At 40.8% G+C, this 21,303-nt stretch overlaps 1 protein-coding gene across 1 annotated transcript in view; it reads right to left on the bottom strand.

The window, feature by feature from the left end:
- The window catches only part of dmd (dystrophin), a 1,939,431-nt gene extending 1,919,391 nt beyond the window's left edge, over positions 1–20,040 (bottom strand). Inside the window, exon 1 of the mRNA XM_059968142.1 lies at positions 19,350–20,040. Within this exon, the coding sequence (XP_059824125.1) occupies positions 19,350–19,419 (70 nt within the window). The 5' untranslated portion in view covers positions 19,420–20,040. The remainder of the gene's footprint in view (positions 1–19,349) is intronic.
- Between the last annotated feature and the right edge of the window lie 1,263 nt (positions 20,041–21,303).

Raw genomic sequence — 21,303 nt, 5'->3', positions numbered from 1 at the left:
TCCTGTTCTTCATCTTACATTTATGAAAGTGATTTATTTTAATCCAAAACTAGTCACAAGCCTAAAATATATTACATGAGGTGAAGGTTGGCCAAAAACTACTGATATATTGATATGGAGAAATAGAATGAGAATCATTTAATCAGAAACATTAAAATATCTGTAAAACCCTCCAAGAAATAATTAACAAAAATTACTATAACCCCTTCCAGACCAAGGGAGTTGCAATCTGTTCTGAAGAAAGTGGAAGCAGAACGTTGAGAAAATAATTCTAGGATTGGACATCGCCAATCATTCTTGAAAGTCATACTTGAAACATCTGTTAGAATTTTGTTGTTGCAGTTAGCAAAATACCCCCAGAAAGGATTGAATAAGTGGGTGTGGCACATTGGATTCTTAGAAGCCTTTTGATAAAGTGTCACAAAAGAGGTCATTAAACAAAACTGGAGCATATTAGACTGTTGCAATATTGTAGATGGATTCACCAATAGAAACAAAGGAGAGGGTTATTTGGGTTGCAAGGTGTGTTTGTGTGGGGGATCCACAAAGATTAGTCCTGGCCTATTACTGCCTAAAATTTTTAGCAATGAGAGGGTCAACGACTATGCTAGATGACAGAGATGGGTTCAGAGACCGAAAACAATGAGGCGTTAAGGAAATAAAAGCTAGCTTAAATGATTAAAATAGTATCCAGGGAAATGTGGTAGAATGGGAAATCAGCCATACTGGTAACAAAGTAAAAGACTTTTCTTTAAATGGCAAGAGACGATGAAGTATTGCTGTTCAGAAAGAACCTAGACTGGTTGTCCTTAGGCATGAATAACTGAAAGTTAACCTGCTGATCCAGCAAGCAAATTAGAAAACAAATGGTAAAGTGGCCATTTCAAGAGGTCCCGAGTACTCGAGACATCTTACCAACATTTATATAAGGATCTTGTGAGATCACATCAAGAACAATACATCACTCTTCTTAAAATGGAATGCAAAAGGAATAATGCAATCAAATTTTGCCTTAGATTGATTCAGGTGACTTTGAGAGATTAAGCAGACAGACTGTATGTACTCTATGATTGAGTCATCATTTAAATGAAACATAATATTCCACGATTCCTCTGTCTGCTGTTTCCAGAAGCAATGGACAGTCTCAGAATAAAGGAGTTAGCTATTTACAAAAGCAATCAGAAGAAATTTTATTCACACAGAAAATAGTGACAGTTTTAATTCTCTGCCCAAGAAGGCTGTGGGGACTTCATCACCAAGTGTGTTCACGACAGAGGTCAGTTGACTGTTGGATGTTGGACGTTAAGTGTACCTTTAAGAACAAAGGTAAGGAGGAATTTTTTTTTAAGCTAGGGAGTACTGAATCTGTGGAATGCCCTGCCACAGACTACAGTGGAGGCCAAGTCCATGGGTATATTTAAAGCAGAAGTTGATAGTTTCCTGATTGGTCAGGACATCAAAGAATATGGCGAGAAGGCAGGCGTATGGGATTCAGCGGGATCCAGGATCAGCCATGATGGAAGGCTGAGCAGACTCGATGGGCTGAATGGCCTAATTCTGCCCCATGTATTATGGTATCAATAAAAATGTTGCTCATACAATCGGGTTCATATTTCCATTTCTCAGAAATGACTCTGCACAAACCTGATGGTTAGCAAAGATTGGAGAAATTCATCTCGTGAGCCTGACTGGATTGGTTGTTCTTGCACTCACTATCAATAACGTCCCAAATCTCAGAAACTATCAGACAGTTTGGCAATTCACTACCTCACTGCTCTCATTCCACCCTCAAAAATGCAAAAAAAAAGTTCACTGAGTGTTCTGCCAAAGACTTTGAATTCCACCCATGTTCATTGGAAATTTTTGGTCAGCATGCCTCTGACTTTCTGGGTTGCGCAGGGGCTTGCAAAATTTGCACCTGCCAATTAGCAAAGTAAAGGAAATCCTCATTGCAGCACTTCACACAATCCAGAAGTGATGACTCATCGTCTGCTGGCATTATTCTACTCATGGAGTCCTTTTAATCAAACAAGATTAAAAATAAATGTCATTTTATCTTCCACTTTCTTCTCCAGTTTCCATAATTTACTATTCCTGGCTTTGTATAACCTGACTTTAAATGTTGATCCATGCTTTTATTTTATTCTGAGGTTTTCTCTTCCAATTTTGTCACCATCTCCACCATCTGTTTTACAGATTACTGTTTCTATTCCCAATTCTCTCTCCCTGCAACCTATTGATCCACCCATCATTTTCCAGACTGCGATGATGTTTTACCATGCAATCTACCGGCACTAACTTTCTGTTTTATTCCAGCAAGATAATACACCAACAATAAATTGGTGCTTTATTGAATAAGACAGTGGGTTAGTGACTGGAGTAAAGTTGTATTGCTCAGATCAACACCTTCCGACTCCTTAATGTGAATGAAATTTCCAAATACGGTTGACTAAAGAAAACTAAATCAATGATTACAGCAATCTTCACAAAAAAAGAGAAATATGAGACAGTTGTGCTTGAACACTGAAGGAAATAAAAAGTACAGGGATTTGATTTGTGTAGAGTTCATGAGAAGTTTTATAAATCGAGTTATTGAATGGGCTGAAGGTGTGGGCAAGTCAATAACATGCTAATTACAATTCAAGTGTCAAATATAACCACAAAGGACCATATGATCCTAGAATTGATGCTGAGTTAGCTGAGCAGAAGCTTACACAATGTCATATTGAGCATCTGCATGCTAAATCTTTGGAAAGATGCTTTTTAAAAAAAAAGCACAAAAAATCAGTGTTACATATTCATGCACAGACTGCGGATGTAATTTTACTGCAAGCATTTGTTGTCCATTCCTAATGGACTCTGAACTAATGAAGCAGTTAAGAGTCAACCATCTTGGTGGGATTGGAAACACATCTGGTCCAGACCATGTTGATTTCTTTCTTCGAATGGCACACATGAAATAGATGAGCTTTTACGACAATCTGGTCTTTTTATGGTTATCATTATTTAGGCACTCTAATTTTTTTTTTAATCCCAGATTTATTACTTGAATGTAAATTACCAGCTGCCATGATGGGATTTGAATTCTTGTTTCTGGATCAATGGTCTAGAACTCTAGACTACACTGCAAAACTTAAGACGCACTTTTCTTGTTGCATCTTAGACCCCTCAAGTCTCTAATACTTATGAATTTTCTGGGTTTGATTTTGAGTTTTTTTCCTTTCACATGCAGACTGGAGAGCTTGGAATCCATGTTTAGTTTTCATTCTTTAAACTTTCGAATTCCTCATGCACTTTGTTCTTCCACGCGCCTTTGGAGTCCCCCCACCCAATTATGTTTATTTCTTACAACTTAAACTATTTGATACTCCTCTTTCCATGTTAGTCCAATTCCACCCAATGATGCAATAATACAGCCAGTGGAAGTAGTAACTGAAAAAAGATCTACCAAAACAGCAATCTCTGCCTTGAAACTCAGACCCTGAGAAACTCCAGAATATCCCATTCTGTTTCTGGGTTGCAGACTTTCCCTGAAGCTTTCCTCTCATTTCACCCTCCTATCAGCAGCTTTTGTCAGATTTGCTGCCCCCTGATGCCTCAGTTACCATTCCGGAGAGTGAATCACAACCAGCCCATTTGCAGCTACAGAACCTGGCCAAATGCAATTGGTCATTACCCGAGGATGAAGTTATAATCCTTTCGGCCTCTTTCACTTTCAAGTGGCCCATTGCTTAAGAGCGCAATGATTGTTAAAGGCAGACCAGCCGACTTATGAATGTTATGATTCACCACCTTGTTTTGCCAAGTCAGACCTGAGGATGTGCCTACTTTAGTTTTACTCCTTAACCTCTGTGCCATGGTCAAGTACAAACTGGGTCATGAAGAGTATAACATCAAGCTTGTTGAGCTCCACTAGCTCATGACTGCCCAATTTGTTAGTGTGAGGTTTGAGGACTCAGCAGTAACATAATAAGAGTTTGTTTGGTATGGAAATGAATAAGGACCTGCTGAGGTGAAATACCCACTTCTGATCACAACATCAACTTCTTACCAGTGAAAATAAGCCTTTTGTTGTACCTCTGTTTACTTGAATAATCCAGTCTTATTCTGGTTTACAGGATAACCAGAGTAATGAGCACCAGATTTATTGTGTCCAAATGAAATCAATAAATCCATCTATAATATTCAATATTCTCAAATTAGGTTTGCACATATCAATTTGCAGGTCATAGAGGCTTTAAATATCCTGCAGCAGAATACTTACCGTGGAAAGGCTATCGTGGAAAATCTTCATTATGTTATTACTCCATTTCATAGCCGTTGTTCCAGTGTCATTTAGTGTGTCGTAGAACATGCTACAATGGACAATTTGTTTCTTGCCTAATTAGTTTTATTACATTTCGTCTAGAAAACTTTCCAATAAATTATATGCATTTTCCATCTGACAGCAAGAATATTCCAATAGAACCGAAACTGGAAAATACCAGAACAGCAGCATATACCTTTCTACCATCTGCAACTCAGATATTCAACACTATAAACACAGATGGGCTTGATTGTTCAACCTGCTTTAAGGATTCAGAACACATATTCAGAATTTTAAGTACAATTGCCAAACAGGAATTTTCATTGACACTGTTGCCATGGCAACACAATTAAAATCTGTTTATATTACAATTACTTCCTTGCAGTACATGCTATTAAAGCTAATCACTTGATGACTTAATTTTAGAATGAAAGATTCTATTGTCTGGCTGAGTTACACACAAAAGTGAACTCTTCATATTGTTCTAAATTTGTTGCATTCTATACATTGAATTCCTATAAATGATGGCAATTTATTTTAGTCCCAGACATCAAATCATTGATTTTCCCCTCTCTCTGTATAGCAAAGGTTCCACTGTTAAATTCAGCTTCAAGCTGCTAAGTGCTAATCTCATTGTTGTACTGCTGATCTGTACCATTCAAAACATAGCAGAAATATATTCTTGTTTCAGGATTGCTGTTACCTGAAATTTCAAAGTTCCTTTGAGTGTTTGGGTGAAAATAATTTTTTCATTCAGAAATGTAACATTTATCATTTGCCTTCATCCTGTAGGGTAAACTACTTTTCACAAGCCACTGTTTACAACAGCCAGAAACTTAGTTTTAGTTGTGCAACAACTTAAGGAATCAATTGAATTTTTGTTCTTATTCAACTAGTTTCAGAATTATGCAGAATATTACCAAGTGTTCATGCATCTCAAATCATCTGTGGCAACCCAACTTTGAGTGGGAGTGCATCCACCAGCTGAAATATTCCCTTTCTCTAGCAATATACCATAGTGAAAATTCGTACCATCTGCAAAACACTGCATTTACTCACCAAGAATACCCTGACAACACCTCCAACATATCAATCTTTATCACCGAGATGGATAAAAGAAGCAGGTGCATAGGAATGCCACTATCTGTCAGCTCCCTTTTCAGACACATATTATCCACAATCAGAAATAAATTGCCATTCTTTGTCTAAATCCTAAAACCCAACTCCTGAAACTCCTCATCAAAAAGTACAATGAGCACACTATGCCCAGGAGAATTGCAGCAGTCCAAGGCAGCAGCTCCTCTCTACTTTGTCAGGACAATTAGTGGGACATTACAATCTATATTCTCTACTCTACATTCTGTTTTCTCAACACCATATTCCACATTCTGTTTACCTCAATATACTTGTGTCTTTCTGTACACCTGACAATAATAACCAACCCCAACAGGTAGAGGCATGCACAAAATCTTTGGATGGGGCACATGCCTATTCTTAACCATTAAGGGACAAATATATCCACACTCAGCTCCAGGTTTTCAAATACTACCTCTCCTCTTTTTTTGTGTGTGACCCTGTAGAGCGGTAATAAATAGTGATCTTGCCAAAGTTGCCTTTATTACACAAATGAATTTTTAAAAATCCCAGAGGATGGTTTGCTAACATCTGCTGATTCCTTCCTGCTGTTAAAAGTACTTAAAAAATGCATTTTACAAAACTACTAAACCACGAGTTTCCAGATGTGTGTTATCAATTACTCTTAGCACTCAGTAGATTTTGTTTTGAAAATGTATCCCATAATGCTGTGACTAAAACTTCAACTGTAATATAGAAAAGCTCTTAGAAGGTAATGTTCCCATCAGAGTTTATCCAGAAACATGAAATTGTATCTTCCTCCATCTGTTATCTATACAAAAAACAGAGTGCAATGTTTTATGTGTTACCATTTTAAATAAAACTACTGAGTTGAATAAAATATGTCTTGTTATATAATCTACATTTTGGTTCAAGACCCTGCATTAGGATTGAGAATATAGAGGGATGAAAACCAACAGAGGGATATGATGGAGAGCACTCAGTGTACGTACACATGTACACACACACACGTACACGCAGTGCTGTCATTCTGCTGAGTGGACATACGTCAGTGTCTTCCCTGCTACATTCTCCTCACAGGTCCTAAACCGAGCAGAGGCACTCAGGTTGGCTTTATATTACCTTTCCCACCATACAAGTGGAATATTCCATTTCTTTAGTAATGGGAAGTGTAAATGCAATTTGTAGACTGTGTTTAAGGCAGTTACTTCTGTCTACTTTGTAATAAGGTTGTGAGATGCATCATATTCTGATTAATGTCTAGTCTTAAATAAACTTTGTAGGTAACTGAAGGTGGTATGTCCTGGTGCCTAATAAATGGGGTTCTTTGCATTCATTGAGAGATGGGGGCAGCTTGAAGTTCATACTGGACAAGTATGGAGCTGTTATTGTGTTTTGTGGTAGAAATTGTTTTGTAAATATTGTCAGCTTTCTTTTCACCATTTTCGCTAATGTTTGCAAGTTTGATTTTTGATGCACCTAATAAACACCCTTGCACTAAAGTGACTCCAGCAATTTTTTTCATTGGTCGTAACCCACGTGTCTAACGAAGGAGCTGAGAGTGAAGTGTGAGACAAAAGCTAGTAAGTTATAGGTGGAACCAGCTGAGGCACAAGATAATTGGCAAATGGAGCCAGGAGGGGAGGTGGGTGAGGTAGAAGCTGACAAGTGCAACCAGTTAGGGGAGGGATGATGAGCAGATGGAACCAGGTAGAGGGAAAAGGAAGGGTAGGCCAAGGGAGAAGAGATGCAAGTGGATAGGTGTGTGGGTGATGGGCAGGTGGAATGAGGTGGGGGAAGGGGGAATGGAAAAGATGAACAAAGAGAAGGAGAATCTTTGAGGATTGGAGGAAGTAAGATGAACAAAGAGAAGGAGAATCTTTGAGGATTGGAGGAAGTAAGGAAAAAAGATCATCGTTACTGAAGACTACAGGAAGGATGTGGAAACCATAGGAAGGGTGCAGAGGAGATTTACAAGGATGTTGCCTGGATTGGGGGAGCATGCCTTATGAGAATAGGTTGAGGGAACTTGGCCTTTTCTCCTTCGAGCGATGGAGGATGAGAGGTGACCTGATAGAGGTATATAAGATGATGAGAGGCATTGATCATGTGGATAGTCAAGAGAGTCTTTTTCCCAGGGCTGAAATGGCTGCCACAAGAGAACACAGGTTTAAGGTGCTGGGGAGTAGGTACAGAGGAGATGTCAGGGGTAAGTTTTTTTTTTACTCAGAAAGTGGTGAGTACATAGAATGGGCTGCTGGCAACGGTGGTGGATACCATAGGGTCTTTTGAGGCTTTTGGATAGGTACATGTAACTTAGAAAAATAGAGGACTATGAGTAAGCCCAGTAATTTCTACCGTAGGGACATGTTTGGTACAACTTTGTGGGCCGAAGGGCTTGTACTGTGCTGTAGGTTTTCTATGTTTCTAAGACACTTTCAAATCTGTAAATGTCCACTAAAGTACAAAATATTCATCAGGACAGCATGGTGTCTATCCTCATGACAGTAACTAAAGATTTTGGTAAAGGTTTTTACGCATTGTGTGATTTGGAAAATTTGCCGATCTTTCTTAAAAGAGGACAGGAAATGATCAGCATATTCTTGCCTGTATTACTTCATATTCTTAAAATGAGGTGATTGAAGCTTGAAACCTCACTTTTGCTCATGAAGAGATTCATGAAGTTATACCAAATGGAAACCAGTCCTTTGGCCCAACTTGTCAATACCAATCAAGTCGTCTATCAAACAATTCCAGTTTGCCTGTATTTGGCCCATTATCCCACTAAACCTTTCTAATCCAAATGTGTTTTCTTTTAATATTGCAATTGTATCAAATGTTACCACCTACTCCAATAGCTCAATCCATTTTGCCACCACCCTCTGTGTGAAAAATTTGTCCTTCAGATTCTGCTTGAACTTTTCCCTTAAACCCATAACCTTGAGTTTTGGACTACCCCTATCTTGGAGCAAAAATAATGTAACTAATTCCCTATCAATGCCCCTCATAATTTTATAAATCTCTATCTGGTTACTCTTCAGCCTCCTTTTCAGGGGAAATAGTCCCATTGTTTCCACCATCTCCTTATAACTCAACCCTTTTAGTTTCAGAAACATCCTTGTAAAGCTTTTCTGCACCTGCTCCCTTTGACCATCATCAGAATGGGTGTAATTAAATGACTATCCAGTATTAGAGAAGTCGTTTTTACCCTAAAGAATAGTGAGAGTCTGGAATTCACTCCCTGAATATTTTGCTGAACCAGAAACTCTCATCGCTGTTAAAGGATACCCCAAATAAACATAAGCACAGAGCCAAAACCTTCAGGACTATAGACCCTGTGGTAGGAAGCGGAATCTATATTTCACCGACAAGCACAAAGTGACTTCCCTCTATATCACATATGTATACAGACATCCCACCTCTCCCGGAAGTTCCAGGAGTCTCCCGCATATTGATAGCGGCTCCCTGACGCCCGCAAATTATATACAATATCCCAGAAATCAATTTTTTTTTGAGAGAGAGAGAGAGAGAGAGAGGGGGAAAGCAAGAGCGAGAGGGAGCATCCTGATAGGTCTACTTAGCACCAAGAGAGACCAATCAGTTTTCTCTGTGGGCGGGCTTTACAGTCGACCTCAAAAATAATGACAGTGTCACTCGCTGCACTGTTTGCAACAGTGACTTTTCTATTGCCCATGGTGGGTTAAAATGTAAAAGACATGTTGAGGTGAGTTTAACAGGTGTCATTCATTTATTAGCATAGCAGATGTTATTTAAACTAGCTGGCTAGCTGCTAAGGAGCTACTTTACTGATGTCCTACGTGATGAGCCCAAACTCCCTGTAGACTTGCTTAAGGTTGTAATAGAATAAGAAAAGACAACTCCATGATAATATAATGTAAGTACATATTTTAATGTCACATTTTCTGCATATACCCAACTTGATTGACAAATTAGACAAAATCACTGAACAAAGTATTACATACACCCTTGGAGGTCGATCGGCAGGGGGGGGGGGGGGGTACTACCTCCCTGAAATTAGTTTTTGCAGGGTGGGATGTCTGTGTATATGACATTATACTCAGAACCATGCAAGCCTGGGAAAAATTTGCACCACCATCCTGAAGTTTCCTTGTCTCTGTTGCTCCGAAAATTCGTCCACATTTAGCCATTGGAGGTTTATTATTTTAAATATGTGATGATGATGATGATAATTAGATTGGAAGGATCTTAGTAGCATTTTGATATGGGCACAAATGGCATAATTCTTGGACCAACAGTATATATTATTCACAAGGAAACTTCAGGACAAGTTATTTCACTACCAGAAAAAAAATTCCTTAGCCCATCTATGGTCCAAATTGAAAATAAAAATCTGCAATCTGGACAAGGCTATTGACAGATCAAGATCAAAGATTTTTTTTTCCTTTAGCCAAACAAATACACTTTCTTTTGGTTAGAGGAAGCTAGAGAAGGTTAAAAGTCCACATAGCAAAGCTCCAACAAGGTTAAGCAAATACACAGTTTACAAAATAATCACTGAAATACTGCTGTTTCCATGTTCCACTCAATGTATCATAGATTTGACAAGACTTCCCAAAGAGTTTCACTTCCAACTAGGATTTGTATTTCAGTTCAAAGGCAGACTTCCGTTTGGTAAGGACTATTCTTATTGCCATTACTTCTGCAAACAGCTCATCATACCTGCAGAAATAAACTGCTGGAGCAGCTCAAGTGAGATTAAGCAGCTTCTGTGGGGGAAAAATAGTCAAAGCTTCAAGTTCTGATTTAAGATTCTGCAAAGGGCTCCCACAGATGCTGATCTACACACTGAATCCAACTGAAGTTTGCTTTTTGATTCAGATTCCAGAAACTGCAGTCTCCTGTGTCTCTGCACACCTTACCAGGACATCTCAGCCTCCAAATTTCCCTCCTCCCCCATTGACAATAACGTCCAGTGACTTGCCAGAGATCTAAAGTTCAATGGAGTGGACATGCTGTCCGAACTTGAACTGAAAAATGTTATGTTACCTCAGTGACTTTGGGGGGATTGATCATTTTAGCTGAAGTCTGACTCCTGCTTCTTCACCGTGTCAGAACTGCAGTCATTACTTTAGCCAGTTTCATTCAGGCAACCCAGACCAACAGCTTACAAAGGGTTCTGGCTTACAAGCCCAAATTCTACTTTCATTTTCATACAGACGTACAAAAAGATACCATAGCTGCCTCGGGAACACAAGTACCTAAATACCATTATCAAAAAAAGACCTGAAATTTACAAGTTTTCAATTGGTAAAGCAGATATAAAACAATGGATTAATTGTAAAAATAATCTGAAGTACTAAACATAAAACCGTTTGCTGTTAGCTTTGGGTCAATCAAGCTACTCTGATGCTATGTCCCAAATGTGCTACCCGTGTTATCAGACAGCAGGCACATGGGAATGCCACCACCTGTTGGAGTTTCAGATCATTGTACCCTGGAAATATGTCACCACTTCCTTAATGCTGTTGGGTTTTAATCCTTGAACTTCATATTTAACAGTGCCAGCACTGCAACAGATCAAAAAAAAGCTCATGATTATCTTCTCATGAGCAATACATACTAGCCTTGCAGGTGATGGTAACAACCTGAAAAGTGAATATATAATGGTTTAAGGAAACGTGTAATTGTCACTGTTTATGTTGCAATGCGTCTGGTTTGTTTACCCAGACTGTAATGTTATTTGAAATAACAACCGATTATAAAGTTTCTTCATAAAGTTCACCTGCCTTTTGAATCATTTATGCCTGACATCAAAGTAATTCTTATTGATCTTGATCAATACAATTTGTCACGATTACGAGTTTTTATCTTTAGGTAAATGACAATGTGATCAAGCTACATGGTTCCTCTCCCATTCAGTGAAACCATGCTCCCAGCTAAAAGGACGGACTACAGATTTTAAGTGTTGAAATTGTTTACAATAATATATTTGTAGCAGTACAGAAAATAATATACATCACTAATTTAATAGGTAAATATACAAGTTTTTGTATATTGTTTTGATGCACCATCAATAACTCTCGGAGACGGGAAGTGAACAATAGGCTTTTATTAGCAGCAAAAGGGACCACGACATCTCGGAGACTGAGGGTGCAGCAGTGCCCCAATCGCCTTTATACAGGGGTCTGTGGGAGGAGCCACAGGAGCAGTCAGAGGTGGGGGGGGGGGGGGGGTGTCCAGACAGGTATACATAGTTTACCACAGGTTTTCTTTAAGATGAATTGATTAGCAAGCTGAACAGTCTCTGCCAGAGATGATTGAAGCATTTATTGTGTATGGTGAAAAAAAACTGTGGAAACATTTAAGATTCACCACTAACATAGGAGATGCATAACAACCTAATCTCCTATTCTTTAAAAATATTTTCAAGGGGGCAATTTTGGAAAAAGTTTCTGCGACCAACTCAGATAATTTTCAGTTTTGTTTTGTTTAATAAATGACTGAAGAGGAAGAGAGGGAGAAGAAATACATGAGCTCAGAGTTGCACAATAAACACGGGGCTAAAGAATGTCAGCACGGAAAATGGTGAGAATTTGGGCAGTCTTTTAACATTTATAGGCCTCTGTCTTGTGCAAGGGGAAAAAAAAGGAAATTTGAGTTAAAGTTGTTACACTTTGGCACTCACATTTCAACTGTGTTATGTGGGAGGAATATGAGTCGTTCAGCAATTTATAGCACCCAGATGTACACTTTGGCGTTCACAGTACTGTACCACTGTTGGAAGCAATCATAGTTAGGTTAATATTAAAGTAAATCCAAACTAACCACGTTTCAAGACAGGAAGCTGCCTGGAAATATCAACTGCGCAGCATAAAAGAGATTCAAAACAGAATGTCAGCAGTGCGGCACTGAACACATATTCAAAGCTCTTTGACCTGAATTCTGCGGAAAGCAAGTTAAAGCAATACAATTCATTTTAAACAACAAAATGCATTTCAAGATTACTCCTATTCTGGCAGTATACTTTAGACAAGGAACATGGACCCCTACTTTACTGGAAGGTTTTGAATAACCAGGTAGTTCCAAACAGCAAAGAAACTGGGTTTGTATTAATTTAATGAAAAATGAACCAATTGAGCAGTCATTGCCAAACTGAACAGAAGGGGGTCTCTCTCCTGGTGCACAGTAATGGAGATATGTCACACACCACAATTTGCATAAAAAACAACCTCAAAATTCACAAAACCTCAAAGCAACAAATTTTCCAACCAGTTTAAGATGGCATTGGTGAGACACAGCAACACTTTACTGGCAGCAAACAGATCTACTAAATATTAAATCACACTTTTTCTGGACAATGATCACTACAATTAGTAGCCTGCAGCTTCCGTTTTGGGCTTGTGCTTCTGAACCGCCTGTATGACCTGGTACTTTTGCAGTGTTCTGGTGGAATTCAATGAACTGAAGACTCGAAGGCCTGTATGTGGCCACTGCTGGAGCAGACTTGGGGTCGAATTGGAGGGACAGGGCTCAGGCTCAAGAGTGAGGAACAAGCCAACGTTCTGCCGATTTGAGCACAGGGCTAGATTAAAAAGCTCGCTGAGCTCGCAGCTCCGCAAGGTCTACTCATCTCCCGTTGAACTGAGGCCGTGGTCTGCAACTAATGGGTGCCTGGACCGGCTGCAGTGATGAACTGGTTTCATGGCTATGGACTCACTTCTGTGAACTTTAGTTCTGAGTGTTGTTTGTTTACTTTTTATTGGTTGCACGATTTGTTCATTTTCTTTTGCACATTGGGTGTTTGATGCTCTTTTTAATGGGTTTTATCAGGTTTCTTTGTTTTTTTGGCTGTCTGTAAACGGATTTCAAGGTTGTGCACAGTGTACATTGGTAATAAATGTACTTCAAATTTTTCATTGCTAAGTTTTTCTTGTAGATCTATCCCCTCTCACTTGAGGGAGTATCTCTTTACAGAAGAATACCATGGAACTAATCAATCATTTCTCAAAGCATTCAGCATCCTACATTTATATTTTATACTTAAATCTGCAGAAAGCAAAATAATTCAGAAATATTTACACAAAGACCCTAAATCATCTGGTAAAGCACAATGACGGCAGTTTGCAGTGAATGGGAAATTGTTTATATTGTCATTGTATTATTGCTGACCCTAAAGCACTCAATTTCATCATCAATGTCAAGACAAACATGGTAGAAAGAAGCTTCAATAACAGAATTTGAGCCCTGAGCTCCATTGGTGATCATGCACATTAATGTGCCTGCATCTCAAGATAAATATTCTCATTTGTACATTACAAGAAATATTGTAAAGAATTATGGCTTCAGATTTAAGCTTTAGACTTACATTATCATTGTAATACTATTTACTATCTGCTTATTACAGTATAACCTCTGAATATTACATTACAGTAATTGAATAAATGGTGGCTGTCCAGAATTAATATAACCATTCAAACACACTTGTAATTGGGCAAATTTCTTTTCATGTTTCTTTTCAGCTGCAAAAATAATCAATTCTACGTTTTAAGGCTCCTTTTATGTTTCCGTAAAGCTGTTTAATCATCAGATCTTCTGCGTTTTATTTTAAGTAGTAGATTTTTCCTAACTCATTTCTTTGAACTCTTTTCCTCGGAGAAAGGAATAAGCTGGGCCTCACATTTAGCCACATGTTGCCAGTTTGAGTCAGAAGATACGTATTGTTTACAGTGAAACACGAGCTGCTAATTTTCTATTCCATTACCACCAAGATGGAAATCTTTGCATAATTCTTATACCTCCTCCATGAAAGGCTGGTGCAATATCATAAAATAGCAGCTTATGATCTTTTGCCCAGGAATTTCAGAACAAAAGGATCCAAACTAGAAGGTCATGTACTTATTCCATTTAACCATGGAACATGGCATTTTCTTTTGCCTTAGACCAGGAGTTCCCATCTATTTTTATGCTATGGACCACTACTATGGACTGAGGGGTTTGTGGACTCCAGGTTGGGAACCCCTGATAAACAACTGTTTTCTCAAATCAGTGCAGGGAGTTGACTGAGTGTGTAACTGGGAGCTTCCCTAATCCATTAATCACTATCCCCAAACATACAATAGGAAGGAGGCCACCCAGCTCAAACCTGCTCCATTATTTCTATCTTTGATTTCACTCCCCCCCCCCCCCCAAGGTTCTTTTGAAGATCCTGATCTGGAGTTAAACTCTGACTTTGGTTCTTTGCGAAATGGGACCTGCTCTCAGGGCCTCACGACCGGCTGCTGTTCGATATGCCATGATGTGGCCTAGAAGACGAGCGTGCCTTCAGGGTACCAGATTTTCCTGGCTCTGGAGTCAGGCTGATACAAAGCTGGTGGCGCCGACTGATGCTTTGTGGGAGAACAACGAAGATCAGAAGCGGTAGGATTACTGCTGGCTGTGTGCCCAGAGGTACAGAGCTAGAAAAAGCGTCACAACCAACTTTTAGCACCATAAATCAGCGAGTTGTTTTGTTATGTCTCCCCTGTGAAATGGGGACACCTCTTTTCCCTTACCAAGGAGAAAGAGAGCCTGTGGTATGTTGAATAGCAGATGAACGAGTAGTCTTTGGGTACTGCAAGTCTGTGTCTTTATTGATACTTTGCTACACGCTTGAGTGCTCGGTGGGGGGTGCCGATGCTTTCTTGATGGTGGGGGGAGGGGGGGTCATTGCCTTGTTGCTTACGCGTAGGGTGGGAGCTGGGTGGGTTTGTGGTTCTAACGTTTCATTCATTCTTTGGGGCACTCCCCTGCTTTCATGGATGTTTGCTAAGAAAGAATTTCAGGATGTATATTGTATACATTTCTCAGACATTAAACGTACTATTGAAACCCATTCATTAAGCTCATGGTTACTTTGATGGTTAGCCCAACTTCAGATTCTCATCCATCTTGGGTAACCATTCAGCCTCATTCAGCAAATACCCATCTGCAGTTCGCCTTAAAAATATTAAAAGATTCTGCTTTAACTGTCCTTCGAGAAAGTGAATTCCAAACACACACAACTTAGAGAGAAGAAAAGCTTGGCTTCATCTTCGTTTTAAAAAAAAAAGGACCTCTCATCTTTATTCAGACTTCTGCATTAAGACACATTAAACTTCTGACAAACTAACTCCATTCCCACATTGCTAGACATTTGTTATTTATGTTTCAGATGTAAACTAGTGGAGAACATTTGCTATGTTTGTAACTACTGTACAAATATCTGTGCACTCCTTATCCAGTTACCATAACACTGGACTCCTGAATGAAATGCAAAACCAGTTTCTTTCCTAGTCAATGCTTAAAATAGTTTTCACCAGTCTAATTCATGAAGAGCAGGTGACTGTCTCCACTGAATTATGCCTGGCCCCAAATATAAAATTTAAAATATGACCTTTCCTAACACATAGCTCAGAATGCAGATTCCTGTTGTCTTTCCAGAAGTGGCCATTTGGCTCCATATGTCCGGGGAAGTAGTTCCAAAGAAGTGCCCTGTATTTGATTTTACCATCAGGCATCACAAGACCACAAGGCATAGGAGCAAAATTAGGCCTTTTGGCCCATTGAGTCTTCTCGAACATTCCATCATGGCTGATTTATTACCCCTCTCAACCCCATTCTCCTTCCTTCTCCCCATAGCTGGTGACACCCTAATTAATCAAGAACCTATCAACCTCCATTTTAAATATACTCAATGACCAGACCTCCACATCCATCTGCGACAATGAATTCCATAGATTCACCACACTCTGGCTAAAGAGATTGCTCCTCATCTATTCTAAATGTACGTCTCTCTGTCTTTGTCCTATTCTCCCCTACTCCACGTCCACTCCGTCTAGGCCTTTCAATATTTGATAGGTTTCAATGAACTCCCACCCCTCCCCAATTCTACTGTGCTCCCGTGAATACAGGCCCAGAGCCATCAAACACTCCTCATATGTTAACCCTTTCATTCCCAGAATCATTCTCATTGTTCTCCTCTGGACTTCTCCGAAGCCAGCACATCTTTTCTTAGAAAGGGGGCTGAAAACTACTCACAATACAGTGCAGCCTGACAGATGCCTAATAAGCTTCAGCATTCCATCCATGCCCTTATATTCTAGTCCTCTCAAGATAAATGTTATTTACCTTCCTTAACACCAACTCAATCTGCAATGAATCCTGTACAAGGACTCCCAAGCCCCTTTGCGCCTTTGATTTTTAAATTTTTTTTCTGTTTAGAAAATAGTCTACACTTTTATCTCTTCTACCAAAGTGCATGACTACATTTCCCCACAGTACATCCCACCTGCCACTCCTTTGCCCATTTGCCCAGTCAGTCCAAGTCCTTCCGCAGACTCCCTGCTTCCTCAGCATTACCCATCCCTCCTCTGCAAATTTGGCCATGAAGCCATCAATTCCATCATCCAAATCATTAGCATATACTGTGAAAAGAAGCTGTCCTAACAGCAACCCCAAACACCAGAAGCAAACCAGAAAAAGTCCCCTTTCTTCCCATTTTGCCTCCAGCCAGTCTTCTTAAGCATGCTCATATTTTCCTGTAATACCAAGGGCTCTTATCATATTCAGCAGCCTCATGTGCAGTATCTTGGCAAAGGGCTTCAGAAAATGTAAGTAAACATCTACTGACGCATCTTTGTCTATCCTGTCTGTTACATCCTCAATGAATTCCAACAGATTTGTCAGGCAAGGTTTCCCTTTAAGGAAATCGTGCTGACTTTTGCCTATTTTATATTGTGCCTCAAGCACCTTGAAAACCTCATCTTTCAGAATGGACTCCAACATCTTCCCAACCACTGAAGTCAAGCTACCTGGCCAATACAGAAGGTTCTACATCTTCTGATCCCATGTCACCTGTTTTAAGAATTTGATTTAATTGTTTTTTTTATATAAACAAAGCTTTCTGCCTACCTGCCTGTCCTTTCAATACAATATATATCCTTGGATGTTAAGCTCCCAAACTGATTATTTTTCAGCCTCGAATCAGTGATGTCTACAATGTTGTACCTGCTAATCTAACTGTGCTATGAGATTATCTACCTAATTCTGTTTACTGTGCGCCTTCAAATATAACACCTTCAGTCCTTTATTCATCATCCATTTCAATTTTGGCCCCTTTTTACATCTTAACTCATCCCACTGACAGAAATTTTCCCGTCATCAGCCCGTCCTTCTTCTGTACAAGTCTCAATACACAATGCATCTAGTTGTGGACCAGCTGCCCCATCCTCAGCCCTATCACTCCACTTCCCCTCCCCCTGCCAAATAAGTTTAAACCCTCACCAACAGCTCTATTAAACCTGCCTGCAAGGATATTGGTCCCATTCTGGTTCAAGTTTAAACAGTCCTCTTTCCGGGATTCCCCTCCCCAAAAGGGATCCCAATGATCCAGAAATTTGAAAACCCTCCCCTCCCCCCGCAGACTCATTCATCTGTACTGTCATCCCATTCCTGCCCTGAACCCCGCATGGTAGGGAGTAATATAGAGATTACTACTTCGTAAATTCTGCTCTGGAGCTTCTTCCCCAACTCCCTATACTCAATGTGCATGACCCCTTCCCCGTTCCTATTTACGTCACTGGTGCCGATATGCAGCAAGACCTCTGGGGGCTTACCTACCACCCCCCTTGAGAATCTTCTGCAGCCGCTCCTGGACCCCAAACATTTGGCACAAAACCGTCCCTCACTCAGTCAAGTGAAAGCTCCCCGAGATATTCACTGCTGCATTCCAACAGCCAGCTTTTCTTACATAACAGAGACCAGCTACAAGGTTACAGCTGTAGAGTTTGCGGCGTTAACCAGCAGTCCCACACAACTTAACGCGGACGTTATGATTAAGCTTGATCAAAGACATGTTGCATTATTATTGGAAATAGACATGCTCGGCATAACGGAGTATTAAACTGCTAACAGTATTGTTGGTCCTATTCTGATACAGAAGTTCAAGACTGGCCCTCAAAGAAACATCCCAAGCAGATTTATTGTACATCCTGGAGTGAGTGCAGCCAGGGTGGACGATCTGCCAGCAAGTAACTAACAGAGATCACCACTCTATTTACTGCAGGGTTCATTTTCGCTATGGAAGCTCGTCACCAACATGCAAACTTTAAACCTGCAGGATCGGAAGCCAACCGCTGGACAGCCTTTGAGCTGCCACGCTCTGGGCGCAGCCCGCCCCTGACTAACGACGTTGAAATGCCTCCGGGTTTTTGCCACATTGACTTTGGCTGGTAAATCTCAGCCATTTCCCAATCCCTTGATAATCTCAATCAGTTCCACAGTGTCACCCGGCAATAATGCTGAATGTGCAGCGTCGGGCAGGGAAGGTCGGGGACAGGTGGTGTCTATGTTTAACTTAAAATGATGGGAGGAGCAAAACCAGCAACAAATGGATGATGGGGTGTGGTAACGGAGCGGCTGTTCCGGAGCACCACTGGCACTGCGTACAATCAGATTCCCACACAAACTCTCTCCAGTGACCGGCAAACACCCTTGTCCCCTGCTCCCACCCGCACCGCCCTTAGACTTTATACACAAAGAAAATATTATACAAAGCCTGACGGAGACTTTGTTGTCCGCCAACCATCGCGCCACGTTGCGCACACTGCAATACAACCCATTTGGGTCCCATTGCGGTTTGGGCTATTTAAAGCAGCAACGATTACTGGCCGGACCCGATGTAACCGCCGCAACGGGAGCCTCTATCCTGGGAGCGGGCTGCATGCGACCCCGCCAACGGGTCTCCTTCAATGCGGTAACCAGTGCCAATTCCGCCCTGCAACTGTTCTAACTCAGCTTTTAACCAGGAGTAACACAAACACACACACAGGGTCGCTTGTACTCTCCAGCGTCCTCTATAAAGTTATGGGACTATGTTACGCCATTCACGGGCTCTCAGTCACATTTTAAAGTGCAAACCCCACCATCTCAGCCCTCTCACGGGACTTACCCGTGCGAGTTTTAATGATTTCGTTAAACTCGTCCCCCGCCGCCGATTCGTCCCTCGGACCTTCTGCCATCTCTCTCTCCCCGTGTTCGGACTGGAGACGTTCCCCGGAGGCTGTGAGCCAAGTTCTGTCCGCCGCGGGGCTGTGGGGTCCAGCACACCTCTCAACCAGCCGGGGGAGGGGTAGCGAGTTAGACCCCCGACTCCCCGCCGCAGGCGCGCTCGCTATCCGGGGACAGCGAGAGCTGTCACAACTTACGAAGGATCCAGTTCAACAGGTGCACGTGGCCCACCCCATCCCCACCATTCCCAAATAGATCCTCTCCATAAAAGAGAGCGAACGGCCCGACCCAAGTGCAGGATGAGCGGAGGAAACCCGATACCCCACAAATCAGGAGCGGCTGCAGGGAATGCTCGCCTGACATCAACACAATCCCAACGCCGCCGTTTAAAGAGACGGTGACCCTAATGCAATCACCTGACTCCGTTTAACATTTCCCCGGCACCAGTTGCTTCGTTCAAAATAATCACAGCAAGTTGTTGTTTAAGTCGGGCAAATATAACAAAAATCAAAAATAGAATCTGCGAAGGATCTCAAACTTGCAAAAGAAAATATATTTCAGTGTCACTTTTAGTTTCTATTCTGAATGAACGTATTAAACTATTTTCCGCACATTTTCTTCCAGAAGAATTATCGGCTTTAAACTTCTCACTCCTTGTACAAGTGTTGCCTACAGTCCCACTACTTTCCCGGAACACTTTCTCTGATACCAGTTTGCTGCACTCCCGATTCTCTTTACTCCCATCATTTGGCGACTGTTTTCGGCTACTGGAGCAGCTCAAGAGACATACAGACAAGGACCAGGCGTTTGCCGAAGAGTGATGTTCCGCATTGAAACTGCACGGGAAAGACTACCATGCAGACTTTTATTTTTGCTTTACTGTTTTTATCGAAAGTGCCATTCATCAGACATGAATAAGGATTTATGACAAGATAATTCTTGGTTGGGATTAAATATCGATTCGTCTGGCATTTCATTTGCGCAAAGAAACTCGGTTAAAAGAAGCAAAGGGGTCTTTGGATTTTGTTATCAGGACGCTGCTCTGTATAAGCTGGAAGGACGGGAAGTCACCTGAGTAACTGCAGCGGTTGGCAAATTTATATCGTGGTTGGAAATCGTTTTCTATCCTCCTATTTCATTCAGGTTTTAGTCTTGCCCATATGTTTTGTGAAATAATTGAAAATTCCGCACGGACACTGGAAACGGCACATATGACGCATTACTTTGCATTGAGCTCACACAAGGAGGGATGTGGTCAGGCCCAACTGCCAATTTCTAACATCTGGAAGGTTTGTGTATGTTCACAGGACGTGATTATTCACCGAGGGTGGATGTCAGAATGTGAAACAGCTGTTCAAGTTTGAGAAAATCTCGGGCATTCTCAGCCTGGGATTGGGGAAAGTAGAGGTGTGAGCTGCCCGTCCTTACACGAGATCTGATGCTCAGACATGTTAGACGCTGGCAGCATGGTTATTTAAAAAAAAGTCTTACTTATCCTTAGAGCATTACTATGGATCCCAACATTTACAGTCAATCCCTAGCAGTCTGTAGAGAAAGAACCCGTAAGGAACCATCTCAAACTTTTGCAGTCTGCATGGTTCTGGTTAACATCTTAAATTTTCTGAGGAGGTCTCTTATTATGAAGGCATTGTAGGCATCTATCTAAGTGCTGGTAAACAGGATTACTATATATAAGCTGTAAAGAAATGGTAGGTCAAATAGACTGACTTTATGTTATTTGACTAAATGATGAAGATATTGTGAAGCATATTTCTTTACAGTTACTCCAGGGTATTAACCAATTGACCCACAAACAAAGCTTGCAACCAGGGACCAGGCCATTTTTTTCAGCAAGCTATGGCACTGTTTCCACTCTCATAAGTCCCAGCACCCTG

The sequence above is a fragment of the Hypanus sabinus genome, chromosome 4, assembly GCF_030144855.1.
Source record: "Hypanus sabinus isolate sHypSab1 chromosome 4, sHypSab1.hap1, whole genome shotgun sequence".
NCBI classification, from domain to species: domain Eukaryota; kingdom Metazoa; phylum Chordata; class Chondrichthyes; order Myliobatiformes; family Dasyatidae; genus Hypanus; species Hypanus sabinus.
This window is presented reverse-complemented; position numbering and strand designations above follow the sequence as displayed.